Source organism: Sapajus apella, unplaced genomic scaffold (genome assembly GCF_009761245.1).
Source record: "Sapajus apella isolate SASKATOON/1434 unplaced genomic scaffold, GSC_monkey_1.0 scaffold264, whole genome shotgun sequence".
Classification (NCBI taxonomy): Eukaryota; Metazoa; Chordata; class Mammalia; order Primates; family Cebidae; genus Sapajus; species Sapajus apella.
Window position 1 is genome coordinate 110533 of NW_022437204.1, and position 13762 is coordinate 124294.

The following is a 13762-nucleotide window of genomic DNA, read 5'->3' on the forward strand; positions in this document are numbered from 1 at the left end:
TAGTAGACCCAACATGTGATCGACCAGTGATACTCAGTGTGATCTGTGACCTGGTGCCAGTTTGCAAACTGTCTGCCAGTCTGCGGTGAGAGTAATACAGCAATTGAATAATTTTGTATGTCTGTTGAATCTAATACTTTTTAAAAATTGGAGTTTATATTTTATCCTTTTCTCTTATTTTTCTAGTAATTTGTTTCTTGTATTCTCTGGCAGTTTTTTTTTTTTTTTAACCACATGTAGTTTAAGAAACACTATACTAGACATTGGAATATAGTGTAACATTTTTTCATTCTTAGGTGCTTACATTCCTAGAAACTGTGTTGTTGATTTTAACTGCTAAAGACTAACATGTTTTTCTCTCTTACTGGAATTTTTGCATCAACAGGGAGCTCCATTTAAATAACAACCTGTTACGAGTTCTACCTTTTGAGCTGGGAAAACTGTTTCAGTTGCAGACTTTAGGCCTGAAAGGTATGACTTCTGTATTTGTTCTTATGGTTTGTATATATGTCTTTGACTCTAAAGAAGCCAATAATCTTTCTACTAGGGGATTTTTTGAAAGACTTATTTTTCCCCAGACTTCGTCAGTTTCTTAGGTGTATCTCAATGGTTTTATCTCTTCTCTGTTCAGCTATAGACTATCTACTGGTCTTTGTTTTTTTTTTTTTTTTTGTTTCGTTTTGTTTTGTTTTTTTAAATCAGCGTGTTAATCGTGTTAAGTGGCTCCTCACCAGCCTTGGGTAGATGTGTCTAGCCTACTTCAAAAAAGTCCCTGGATGAAGTTTTCAAGAATTGCACTCATAGGCCAGGCACGGTGGTTCACACCTGTAATCGCAACACTTTGGGAGGCTGAGGTAGGTGGATATCTTGAGGCCAGGCGTTCAAGACCAGCATGAGCAACATGGCAAAACCCCATCTCTACCAAAAGTAGAAAAGTCAGCTGGGCATGGTGGTTGCCACCTGTAATACAACCTACTTGGGAGGCTGAGGCACAAGAATTGCTTGAACCCAGGAAGCAGAGGTTGCAGTGAGCTGACATTGTGCCACTGCACTCCACCCTGAGTGACGGAGTGAGACCCTGTCTTTTTTTTTTTTTTTTTAAAGAGGAATCGTATTCTTAGTTTCTTAAAAATACAGTTATATAAAAGGTTTTATTTCTGTAAATATTTCATATATCATAAAATAACAGTATTTTTTTAAAGAATAAAAAATACAAATATATGTTTTTAAATGTATGGAAAATCATATTTAACAAACGTCAGTTTTGTAAATGGTTCTTTGGAATGTTTTTTTCTGTGTGGGCTGAACTAGCTAAGGCTTCTACAAATAAGGGCCAGTGAAATGCAAGATGAAGATACCCTTTTCTGTTATATTTCCCAGTCTAGCTGTTTCTAAATTTGAAGAACAGAAAAGCACTGTGTGGCAAATTGTCCATAAAATGACTGCCAGAATTAACAGTGAATTTATCATTTTTGTGTATAATTTTTTTGTATGCAAAAGAAATAGAACATTATGGAATGCTGAGACCCTCTTTGTTCTTGCAGTCCTCCTCATGGCAGAGGTGGTTACTGTTGTATGTTTTTCCAATTCAAGGTTTTTATAATCTTACTATTTATAAACTATAATTCATACTCACTAAGGCTTTTCACATTGGTTGAAGTTTTAGGTTCATCAGTCACAAATTTGCTTTTTTTTTTTTTCCTTTTTTCTTTCTTTTCTTTGAGAGGAAGTCTGTGTCGCCCAGGCTGGAGTGCAGTGGCACGTTCTTGGCTCACTGCAACCCCCGCCTCCTGGGTTCAAGTGATTCTCCTGCCTTAGCCTCCTGAGTAGCTGAGATTACAGGCACCCACTATCATGCCCAGCTAATTTTTTTTTTTTTTTTTTTAAGACAGAGTCTTGCTCTGTCACCCAGGCTGGAGTGCAGTGGCATGATCTCGGCTCACTGCAACCTCCGCGTCCCAGGTTCCAGTGATTCTCCTGCCTCAGCCTTCTGAGTACCTGGGACTACAGGCATGTGCCACTACGCCCAGCTAAGTTTTTGTATTTTTAGTAGAGACCAGGTTTCACTGTTTTAGCCAGAATGATCTCGACCTACTGACCTCATGATCCACCCACCTTGGTCTCCCAAAGCGCTGAGATTACAGGCATGAGCCACCGTGCCTGGCCCAAATTTTTGTATTTTTAGTGGAGATGAGTTTTCACCATGTTGGCTAGGCTGGTCTCAAACTCCTGACCTCAAATGATTCTCCTGTTTCGGCCCCCAAAGTGCTGGGGTTAAGGAGTGAGCCACTGCATCTGGCCATAAATTTTCCTACTGATTTAATGTACACGAAAGCCTGTAAGTGTAAATGCCTGCAGGGGTAGGGAAGTTCTTTATGACTCCTTACATTTTTGCTGATTCCATTTGCTGATCCCCTTGCTCTTCCATTTTTCTTTCTTGGAAGTATAGTTTCAAAGAGACATTTGTTTATCTCACATATCCTGTTGGACAGTGTTACACATCCGTAACAGCAGTCTTTTTTTTACTGGTTTTACCTCCTTTGGACAAATCCTTTTATTTCTCTGAGCTTTTGCAGTTTACACTTTAATTCTAATGTCATGTCAGAACATTGGGTGGAATGATCCATTTTGGGGTAGATCTGCTGCTTTACTTCTTAAAGTGATTATATCATCTTTGATATATACTTTGATATATACTTCTGAAAACTACCATTGCTTTCTCCTGGCATCCGTTTGGAAGACAGAAAATATGTTCAGAGTCATGTCTGTTTGCAATTATATGTCATACATTCTTGCAGAACCAAAGTATTTTTGTCTCATGAATCAGTTTATACTATTTTCTTTGAAGTTGTTGCATAATGGCTGGCATTCTTCACTTTTTCCCCCTCAGATTTTTAAATGTTCTTCAAAATTGTGCTACAGTGATACAGTTAAAGGCAGGACTGTGACCTTAGGTGCTCATTCACTTTTTTTTTTCTTAAACTGTTTATTTTGAGACATTTGTAGATTCACATGCATTTACAAGAAATAATGCACAACAGTCCTATCCTCTTTACCCAACTCCCTTCAATAGTAGCATCTTTGAAAACTATAATTTTACATTATCGTACACAGAACAGTCAAGATATAGAATATTTTGTGAAATAAGCCAGACACAAATAAAACGATCTCACTTAAGTGTGAAGTCTTAAAAAGTCGAACTCATAGAAGTAGAGAGTAGAATGGTTGTTCTCAGAGGCTGGGGACAGGGGACAGAGTAGAAAGGAGAGATATTAATCAGAGGGTACGCAGTTTCATTTACACAGGAGGAATAGGTCTGGTGATCTGTTGCATAGCATAATAGCTGTAGTTAATAATAATGTATAATTTTAAACAGCTAAAAGAATGGATATTAAATGTTTTCACCACAAAGAAATAACTATTGGATACTCAGAAGGCTGAGGCAGGAGAATTTTGCTTGAACCTGGGAGGTGGAGGTTGCGGTGAGCGAAGATTGTGCCATTGCACTCCAGCCTGGGCAACAAGAGTGAGACTCCATCTCAAAAAAGAGAAAAGAAATAAGTATTCAAGGTGACGGATTTGTTGTTTAGCCTGATTTTATCATTCCACTATGTATAACTGTGTGGAAACATCACATTGTTCCCCATAAACATACTATTGTATGTCCATTTAAAAAAGGATGTAGACTGTTTCCATCACCGGAATATCCTTTTGTTGCACTTTTATAGCCATACCTACTTTGTTCCTTCCCCAGCCCACTCCTTCTATAGTTTTGCTATTTTAAGGATGTCACTGAATGGAATCATACTGTTTGCAGTCTTTTGAAATTGGCTTTTCCACTCAGGTTAATTATTTGGATATTTATCCTATATAGATGAGAGTAGTATTCTGTGATATAAATGTCTCCTGGTTTGTTTAACCATTTACCTGCTGGAGGGCATCTGGGTGGCATCTAATTTGGGGCTGTTACAAATAAAGCTGCTGTGAACATTCAATGTACAAGTTACTGTGTGAAAATATGTCTTCATTTCTCCAGGATAAATATCCAGGAATGCAATTGCTGGGTCATTTGGGGGTTATGTTTTTAATTTTTAAAGTAATTGCTAAATGGTTTTCTATAGTGTCAGTACTGTTTAACATTCTAACCAGCACTTTCTCTGCATCCTCACCAGCATTTGGTGTTGTCACTATTTTTATGTTAGCCATTCTGGTAGATGTGTAGTCATCTCATGGTTTTGATTTATAGTTCTCCGATGGCTAAAGATATCCAACATCTTTGCAGGTGCTTATTTGTTATCTCTAATATTTTTCTCTTGTGACATTTCTTGTCTTGTATTGTTTGCTTTTTTACTGGGAGTCCTTTTACATTCTAGATATGAGTCCTTGGTGGGATATGTGGTTTGCACATATTTCTCTCAGTATGTAGCTTTTAACAAGGTCATTGCATAGCAAAAGTTTTCAATTTTAATGAAGCCCAATTTATCAGTTTTTTCTTCTATGGATCCTGATTTTTGTTTCAAGTCTAAGAACTCTGAATAGCTCTAAATCCCAAAAATTTTTCTCTTAGGTTTTATTTTAAAAGTTTTGTGGTCTTATGTTTTACATTTAAGTCTATGATCCATTTGGATTTAAGATTGAGTTAAGTTTAGCTCAAGGTTCTTTTTGTGCGTGTGTGGCCTGGATGTCCAGTTGCTCCAGCAGCATTATTGAAATATGATCTTACCTCCGTTGAATTGCTTTTGCATCTTTGGCAAAAATCAGTTGAGCATATCTATGTGACTCTGTTTCTGGATTTTTCATTGTTTCATTAATCTGTGTGTCCATCCTTCTGCCAACATCTGCAGCTACCAATTCTGAGACACTAAGAAGGAATTGGCTGTTTGCCTAAGACTCAGAAAGGGGCAGCTCTGCGTGGCCACAGGGAACACACTCAAGGCAGCTGGGGTCTAGTGACCAGGCACTTTTCTTAGGATGTGGTCCACAGAGAGGAGGAAAGAAATGTTATTTAGTCTCAGAGACCAAGACAGACACATGGGAGGAGATGGTGAGGACCTGGATAACTGGAGGCATGATGAGTGGAGAGCCTGAGACAGGATCCATGCTTTGGGAGTAGGCCCCTGTGGACGGGGAGACCTTGGGCCGTTGGGGCTGATTGGACTGGGCCCCCTGCTCCTCACAATGAGGCCTAAAGCTACGGCCTCGTATCCAGTGCTGTCCAGTGTCACCCAGGAAGGCATGCCCTCCTTCGGCAGAAACAACTTTAAAAAAAACTGCTATTGCTTTTTAGACAAAAACAATATGGAGACTTTTATTTCATTGAGTTCGCTTTTTAGTATTTCCTTTCTTCTTGCTTTTGTTCTTTTTTTTTTTCCAGATTCTCGAGGTGATTATTGGATTGAGACTTTTGTCTTTATTAATGTTTACATTTAGTGGGGAAGTTTTCTTCCCAGCCCTACTTTAGAAGCTATGTCCAGCAACAAATTTTGATATTTTTATTTGTATTTTTTCACTAGCTCAGTACATTGTATTTATTTATTTATTATTTTGGAATGAAATCTGGCTGTGTTACCCAGGTTGGCTTCCAACTCGTGGGGACCAAGCAACCCTCCCACCTCAGCCGCTCAGGTAGGTGGAACTACAAGCATTTTACTCCCAGCTCAGTTATTGATTTTTAATATGATTTGATTGTGGTCAGAACATGAATATTCTGTATGATTTCAATTCTTTTTAATTTGTCGAAGTTTGTTTGATGGCCTAGGATAGGTTGACCATCCTGGCGTATGTTTCTTGAGCAGTGGAAAAGAATGTGTTTTCTGTTTTTGGATAGAAGGTTCTATATATCTGTTAGATCCTATATATTAACCTAATGTCTATTAGGTCGATGGTAGTGAAGTTTTTGTTATGTGCTGTCACTTATTGAGAGAGAAGTGTTAAAGTCTCCAGCTATAATTTTAGACTATTTCCCTCTTAGTTTTGTCAGTTTTTGCTTTTAAAATATTTTGCACTTCTCTTGTTTGGAAGCACACTTGGAATTGCTGTCTTCTTGAGATATTGACCCTTTATTATTACATAATGTTACTTTCTATCTCTGGCAATTTTATTTTCTCTGAAGTCCACTTTATCTGATATTAATATAACCACTCCTGCTTTCCTTTGATCAACTTTTGCATTATATCTCTTACCATTCCTTTCCTGCCTCTATTATTATTATATTTGAATTGAGTTTCTGTGGACAGTATATAGTTGGGTCATATTTTTAAATCCATTCCACCAGTCTTTTAATTGGTATATTTAGACCATTTACATTTAAAGTTAATCACTAAGTTAGGGTTTAAGTCTGCCATTTTATTTTTTTGTTTTCTGTTTCTTCATCTTTTTTTCCCCCCTTTGCTTCTGACTGCCTGTGGGTTACTTAAACATATTTTAGATTCCATTTTGATTCTTCTGTAGTGTTTTTAGTATGCCTCTTTGTATAGATGTTTCATGGTTCCTCTGGGTACTGTATATGTATAACTTATCACAGTCAGTCTAGTGGGTGCTATTTTACCAGTTCAAGGGAAATATCAAACCTTAACACTCTTTACATCCGTTTATTCACTGCCATTGATAACAGTTCAAAATACTTTCTCTATATAAACTTAGAATTACATTAGTTTTATTATTATTATTATTATTATTATTATTATTATTATTTGAGACACAGTCTCTTTTTGCCCAGGCTAGAGTGCAGTGGCACGATCTCGGCTCACTGCAGCCTCTGCCTCCTGGGTTCAAGCGATTCTTCTGCCTCAGCCTCCTGCTGGGATTATAGGCATGTGTCGCCATGCTCAGCTAATTTTTGTATTTTTAGTAGAGACAGCGTTTCACCATGTTGGTCAGGCTGATCTTGAACTCCTGACCTTGTGATCCACCCACCTCAGCCTCCCAAAGTGCTGGGATTACAGGTGTGAGCCGCTGTGCCTGGTTGAAATTTTTTTTAACTGTCAAACATGATTTAGAAAACTTAAGGAAATCCCATATTTGCCCATCTTTTTTTGTTTGCTATATTGTTTTCTTCTTTCCTAATGTTCCAAAGTCCTCCTTTTATCATTTCCCTTGTATTTAGATAACTTTTTTAAATGGTTCCCTTTGGGTAGATCTGCTGGCAACAGATTCTCTTGGTTTTTTGTCATCTGAGATTATCTTTATTTCTCCTTCATTCCTGAAGGATATTTTCACTGGATATAAGATTCTGGGTTTGACAGTTCTTTCAACACTTGAAAAATATTTTGCCACTTCCTTCTGGCCTCTGTGGTTTATGATGAGAAATCTGTTGTCATTCCATTTTTTTTTTTCCTCCTGCAGGTAGGGTGTCATTTTTCTCTGGCTGCTTCCAATATGTTTTTTCTTTGTCTTTATTTTCAGAAGTTTAATTATGATGTGTCTTGCTGTGGATTCCTTTGGGTTTTTCCTGTTGAGGGGTTCATTCTGCTTCTTGAATCTGTAGGTTTATATTTATTGCCATATTGTGAGAATCTTCAGCCATTATTTCTTTGAGTACTTTTTCAGCCCTGTCTTTTGTGTCCTCAGCTTCCAAGGCTCTGATGACATGAATGTTACATCTTTTGTTATAGCCCCACAAGTCCCAGAGACTGTTCTTTTTCTTGTTGTTGGTCTCCCTCCATCCATCTTTCCTTCCTTCCTTCCTTCCTTCCTTCCTTCCATCCATCCATCCATCCATCCATCGGTCCTTGAGACCAACGGTCTCAGGCTGGAGTACAGTGGCACAATCTTGGCTCACTGCAGCTTAACCTCCTAGACTCAAGCAATACTCCCACCTCAGCCTCCCGAGTAGCTGGAACCACAGGCACATGCCACTCTGCCTGGCTAATTTTTTTTGTTTGTTTGTAGAGACAAGGTTTTACCATGTTAACAAGGCTGGTCTCAAACTCCTGGCTTCAAGTGATTCTCCTGCTTCAGCCTCCCAGAGTGCTGGGATTACAGGCATGAGCCAACCTGCCTAGCATTCATTTATTCTATTTTTCAGTTCTAATATTTCCATTTGGTTTTAAATGTTTTATGTTTTATTTGCCTGAACTTTCTTTTTCTTTGCTCAGTCCTCGTTTTTTTTTTTTTTTTTTTTTTTTCTCAAGCATGTTTATAATTTCTCTTTGAAGCATTTTTGTCATGGTACCTTTGTCCTGGTTGGATAATTCTGTTTCTGTCATCTCAGGGTTGGAAGCTATTGTTTATTTTTTTGCGTTTGGTATCTTCCTGGTTCTTGGTGTGGTGAGCTATTTTCATTTGAAACTGGACTTATATTATGAGACTCTATATCTCATTTAAACTCTTTAGTTTGGTTTTCTTTCCCTAGCACTGCTGTGGCAAGGGAACCAGGGCCTGTCTCCTTACTGCCAGTGGAGGTAGAAGTTCAGGTTTTGCTTAGCTTTCATTGACACCTGGTAGTAGGGACTCCTTGTTACTGCCGATGGAGGTGGTAGTTTTGACTCTTCATGTGGTCTCCACAGACACCACATTGGTGTGTCCTCATTACTGCAGGGAGATGGTGAAAGTCTTGACTCTACTTGACCTCCTCTGACACCACCTCAGAGGGAGGTGGGGGAGCTCCATATCGCCTCCTTTCTTTCTCTTGCAGCAGAAGTCTAGGCTCTCCACTTGTGCATCATTGCTGGCATAAGTAGAGATGGGACCGCATTTTTTTCTTTAGTGTTAAGCTCGAGTAGAGTAATTCTTACCTAAAACTTTTATCTTTTTAGGTAGCCCTTCCCTGGTCCTTTGGCTTTTGTTAGGATTATTTTGGGTCTGCACCCATTGGTATTTCCATGTTACTGGCTTCTTAGCTGCATGCTTGGGATACCTGAGGCAAAAAGTAAACCCAGGGAGCTCATCCCCATGCCGTTTGTCAGGTTCTGCAATCTCTGGCTATTCTGCCATCTCTCCACATTTCAGAGTTGTCTGTTTGTTTTACGTATAATATACAGTGCTGTTAGTTGTACCTAGTGGGAAGAATAGGGAAAAGTGTTTTTACTCCATCTACCCTGAAGTAACCTCTCATTTACTTTGTTCCTTTCTCAGGACTTAGTGTAATGTTTTAATTCCAGCATTTTATTGTTGTTAATTTTATTCATGTATATTATTTTCTTTGGCAGGTAGTGAAGAATAAATTAATTTTCAGTGTAAAAGAATTCCCAAAAAGCAAGCAGATGTAGGTGACATCCACCATTGGGTTTCAGATATAAATAGGTCTTTGTATTTGGGGATGCTTTTTAGTTTACAAAGCAAAATCTTATAAGAGGGGGATCACATAGGTAGAAGCGGTCACTTAATATTTTTTGCACTGGCAAGTAGTAAAAAGACAGCGTCACTGTAGGTCTGGTTAGAATGGGCCGTTTACCTGATAGTGAGAGGTTTTCAGTTGACTTCATTTTCTCAAGATAAGTTTCACAAAGGGGTCCTGATAGCTTTCAAGTTATAACTGGCTATCTCACAGGATTATGACTCAGTAAAAACTTGAAAAGGCTTTGGTGGGTATAAAGAACCACTCGTGTGAGAGAATGCTACTTTTGTAATTGTCTTCCTGCAAAGATCTACTTTGCACTTAGAGCAGCACATTTTTACTTTCTGTAATTCTTAGAATCCTAGAATCTTAAAACTGAAAGCGATCTTAAAGATAAATGAGTGCCGGGCGTGGTGGCTCACACCTGTAATCCCAGCACTTTGGGAGACCGAGGCAGGTGGATCATGAGGTCAGGAGATTGAGACCATCCTGGCTAACATGGTGAAACCCCGTCTCCACGAAAAATACAAAAAATGAACTGGTCGCGGTGGCGTGTGCCTGTAGTCCCAGCTACTCAGGAGGCTGAAGCAGGAGAATCAGTTGAACCCGGGAGGCGGAGGTTACAGTGAGCCAAGATCGTGCCACTGCACTCAGGCCTGGGCGACAGAGCAAGACTCTGTCTCAAAAAAAAGGTAAATGAACTTTGCCATTTTTCCCATCCATGCAACTCAGTTTCTTTGAAGGATACTCCACTAGCTTACAGCACAGGGTGTCTCAAATCGTTAACAATGTTTGCCAACCTCTTCTGTTCTGCCTTGGCCTTTCCTGTTAGATCTTATCTCTCTGCTCTGCTTTTTGAGTCTAGTCTTTTATGAGAGAATAGGAAAAAAACCACTTCCTCTGTATTGTGATCATTCTTTTTCTTTTTCTTTTTTTTTTTTTTTTTGTGGGGGGGGGTGAGGGTGGGTTGTGGTCATTCTTACCTGCCATATCCTTTTATTTTTCTTCATTTTGTACAGTTAAGACCTTTGACCATTTTATCTGCTTTATTCAATCTGCAGAATTTGATTTTCTTAAAGTGGTGCCGTGGCATCCAGAACAATACACACAACACTTGTGTAGGATGGATAGGAACTTTGCTCCATGAAACCCTGCACTGCACTGTTGTTATTTGTACTGCTTTTCTCATGTACATAGAAACCCTTCTGAGAGGATTTGAGAGTCTTGTAGATATATGTAAATCATTGTATTTGCTCTCATTTTGGCACAAAACAGTTACTGAATTTATAGGTGGTTCATGGCCCTGGGATTTTTTTTTCCCCCTCTTTAGCGAGTTAATTCTTAAGTCTGCCCTATTTTGTTGCTTTATTCAGTATGACTGTAGAAAATCTAAGTGCAAGTGTACATTTGCCATTAGGATGTTTTCTTGTTAGCTTTGTGGCATTGTAGAGTGTTGATTTTCTGACGAATTAGGCTGGCTTTCATCCTTCCCTTCACTGTTTCCTCTTCCCGACCACTCCCTCAGTCACCTGCCTGGCCCGTTTGTGTTTTATTCATTCCTGTTTGTTATAACAATCTGTGTTATTGAAAGTGTTGGTGAGGCAGGGTCAGATACAGAGCACTGCTAGAGCATTTCTGATTGACATCAGCTCATTAATAATCATGTTTTGACTATGTGTATAGAACATGGTATGAATCATTTTTTACTTCTACATCAAAAACTGAAAAAATATATATTTTCTATATGTTTGACATCTTACTAGTAACTATAACATTGCTATAGATGATCTAATAATATTGGCACCTTTTTTTTTTTTTTTAAGGTGGGGCTTCACTATGTTGGCCAGGTTGGTCTTGAACTCCTGTCCTCAGGTGATCCACCCACCTCAGCCTCCCAAAATGCTAGGATTACAGGCGTGAGCCACCGCGCCCAGCAATATTGGTACGTTTTAAAATTTTGAAACATATTTAGTACCTAGTTTCATTTTACCTATTTTAAAAATATTTTCAGGAAATCCCCTTACCCAGGATATATTGAACCTTTATCAGGAACCAGATGGAACAAGACGGCTGCTGAACTATTTGCTTGATAATTTGTCAGGTACTGCAAAAAGAAGTAAGTGGTTATTTGTTTAAACCTTTTTATTAGGAAGATATGTAAGAATATTGCTTAATTCTTTATTTTCTGTTCAACTAGTTTCAACAGAACAACCACCTCCAAGGTCTTGGATTATGTTACAAGAACCAGATAGAACAAGGCCAACTGGTTGGTAGTCTTTTATTTTTTAACTGTTATTTTTGCTCAGTCTCTATAAGCCTAACAATATTGTCAGCATGCTTAGATAACAGGTAGCATTAAGATAGAATGTTTAAGGTTGATTTAGTTTGGGAGGTTATAAAAAAAAAATAATTATTGCTCACATGACCTCTATATATACTATGTTGTGCTATATAGAAAGTGTGCTGTAAAGCAGTGCTTCTCAAATGGGCAGTTTATCCCCCAGGGCACAATTGGCAATGTCTGGAGACTATTTTGGTGGTCATAACCGGAGAGAAGTGCTGCTGATTGCTAGAGGCTGGAGACCAGGGATGCTGCTCAACATCCTATATAGTACCTGGCACAGGCCCCCACAACAGACTTCACCTAAAATGTCAGTGGTGCCTCTCTTATTGAGAAAACCTTTCTGTAATGTATTGATGAAATTCACTTAAAATGAATACACTCAACTCTGTCTCTATTAGAAGTTTCCAAATCCTAGCATGTTCCAAATGGATTTGACACTACTGAGTTATAAGAGAGCTAAAACCCTTACTTAAGAGGAAAATTGAACTAATGACCTCTAATCTCCTTTTAACCTAAATTCTATGAAAATAGTTTGGTAACTTTAATGGCGCGTGTAACAAAATTCAATCTATGATACTGTTTTTATTTTACATAAAATAATAGTTGTGCTATAGAAGAAAATGAGACATGCCTATTAAGGAAACCGCGTATCCTACATTAACAATTGGTGGCATGGTAGAAGGAGTCGAGGAATGAGGAATGTTAGGCTCAGAGGCCGAAGGGCTCACAAGCTTAGACTTTTCACTTCCAAACCTTCTGTGCCTACCTCTGTAGTAGGTGTAGCACATTGTATTCTAACTTGTTCACTTATCTGTCCTGCTTGCATTATCTGTGTTTATTTATCCCCTATGTGTGGCATATAGTAGCTTTTCTGTGGCTATAGATTGAATGAATACAGTCACACTTAACATTTAAGTGAAAACCATTACTGAAATTCTATATTTTTTTTCTGCCACGTGTGTGAATAAGTAAAGTTATCTTTCCTACAGCCTTGTTTTCTGTCATGTGCTATAATGTTCTTTGTGATAAATATGCGACCCGGCAGTTATACGGCTACTGTCCATCATGGGCACTAAACTGGGACTACAGGAAAAAGGCCATTATTCAAGAAATCTTGAGCTGCAATGCTGATATCGTAAGTCTTCAGGTAAGTCAGACAGAAGAGAGTTGACCTAACATTGATAAAGCAAGGAGCAAACTAGGAATACATTACACAGATACATTTGAAGTTTCAGCTCTGTTTTTTTTTTTTTTAATGTTATTAGTGAATCCTGGGACTACTGTCTGCTTTGCTTTGCAGTACTGTGTTGCAAAATAAGCAATGAGTTAAGTTGGGTTTTATACATTTGCTATGACTGCTAAATACTCACCTTCCTCCTCCCTCCAATGTCCCTGCACACTATTTTTTAATTGGGTGGCAAAGGTACTGAAATTCTGGCATGGTCAAGCTATAACTTTGTATTCCTGACCATGTTATTAGAACAATTAAGGCACAGTATAAAAAGGACTGACTTGGCACATAATCATTTTGGGTTCTCAGTCCAGCTCTCATAGTCACTTGCATAATCTTGAACATGTTACTTTCTCCACAAGGGTCTGAAGTTACGATTTACAAAGTTCTTTCCATCTCTGATTCTCAGTCCACATCAGTTCTAAAACATAAGGAAATACACATGCATAGAAGTATGTGTCTTTCCATTCATTGTTCCTAAACAACAATGAATTGCCCTTGGCAACTGGTACCTGTAAAATGACAAGTAGGTGTTCCAGTTGGTTTCAGATAAATAGCTTTGAAAAGCTGTTACCCTTTTTTTTTTGGGGGGGGGTTGCGGGAGACAGGGCCTTGGTCTGTCCTCCAGGCTGGAGTGCAGTGTTGCTATCTCAGCTCACTACAATCCTCGCCTCCTGGGTTCAAGCGATTCTTAACCTTCCTAGTAGCTGGGATTACAGGCATGCACCATGCCCGGCTAATTTTTGTATTTTTAGTAGAGACAGGTTTTGCTATGTTGGCCAGGCTTGGTCTGAAACTCCTGGCCTCAAGTGATCCATCCGCCTCTGCCTCCCAAAGTGGTGGGATTATAGACATGAGCCACCATGCCCGGTTTGAAAAGATGTTACATTCTTATCTGCAGACCAGTCCT

General features: G+C 38.7%; 1 protein-coding gene across 3 annotated transcripts in view; it reads left to right on the top strand.

The window, feature by feature from the left end:
• The window catches only part of CNOT6 (CCR4-NOT transcription complex subunit 6), an 84837-nt gene that overhangs the window by 60379 nt on the left and 10696 nt on the right, over nt 1-13762 (top strand). For 2 of the 3 annotated variants that reach the window (XR_004266298.1, XM_032271912.1), the window contains exons 4-7: nt 386-471; nt 11289-11393; nt 11475-11543; nt 12611-12768. Coding sequence is in view for 2 of the 3 variants with exons in the window: in XM_032271912.1 (XP_032127803.1) it covers nt 386-471; nt 11289-11393; nt 11475-11543; nt 12611-12768 (418 nt within the window). In the remaining variant the exon portion in view is untranslated. The remainder of the gene's footprint in view (nt 1-385; nt 472-11288; nt 11394-11474; nt 11544-12610; nt 12769-13762) is intronic. The other variant, XM_032271913.1, reaches the window with a different exon arrangement.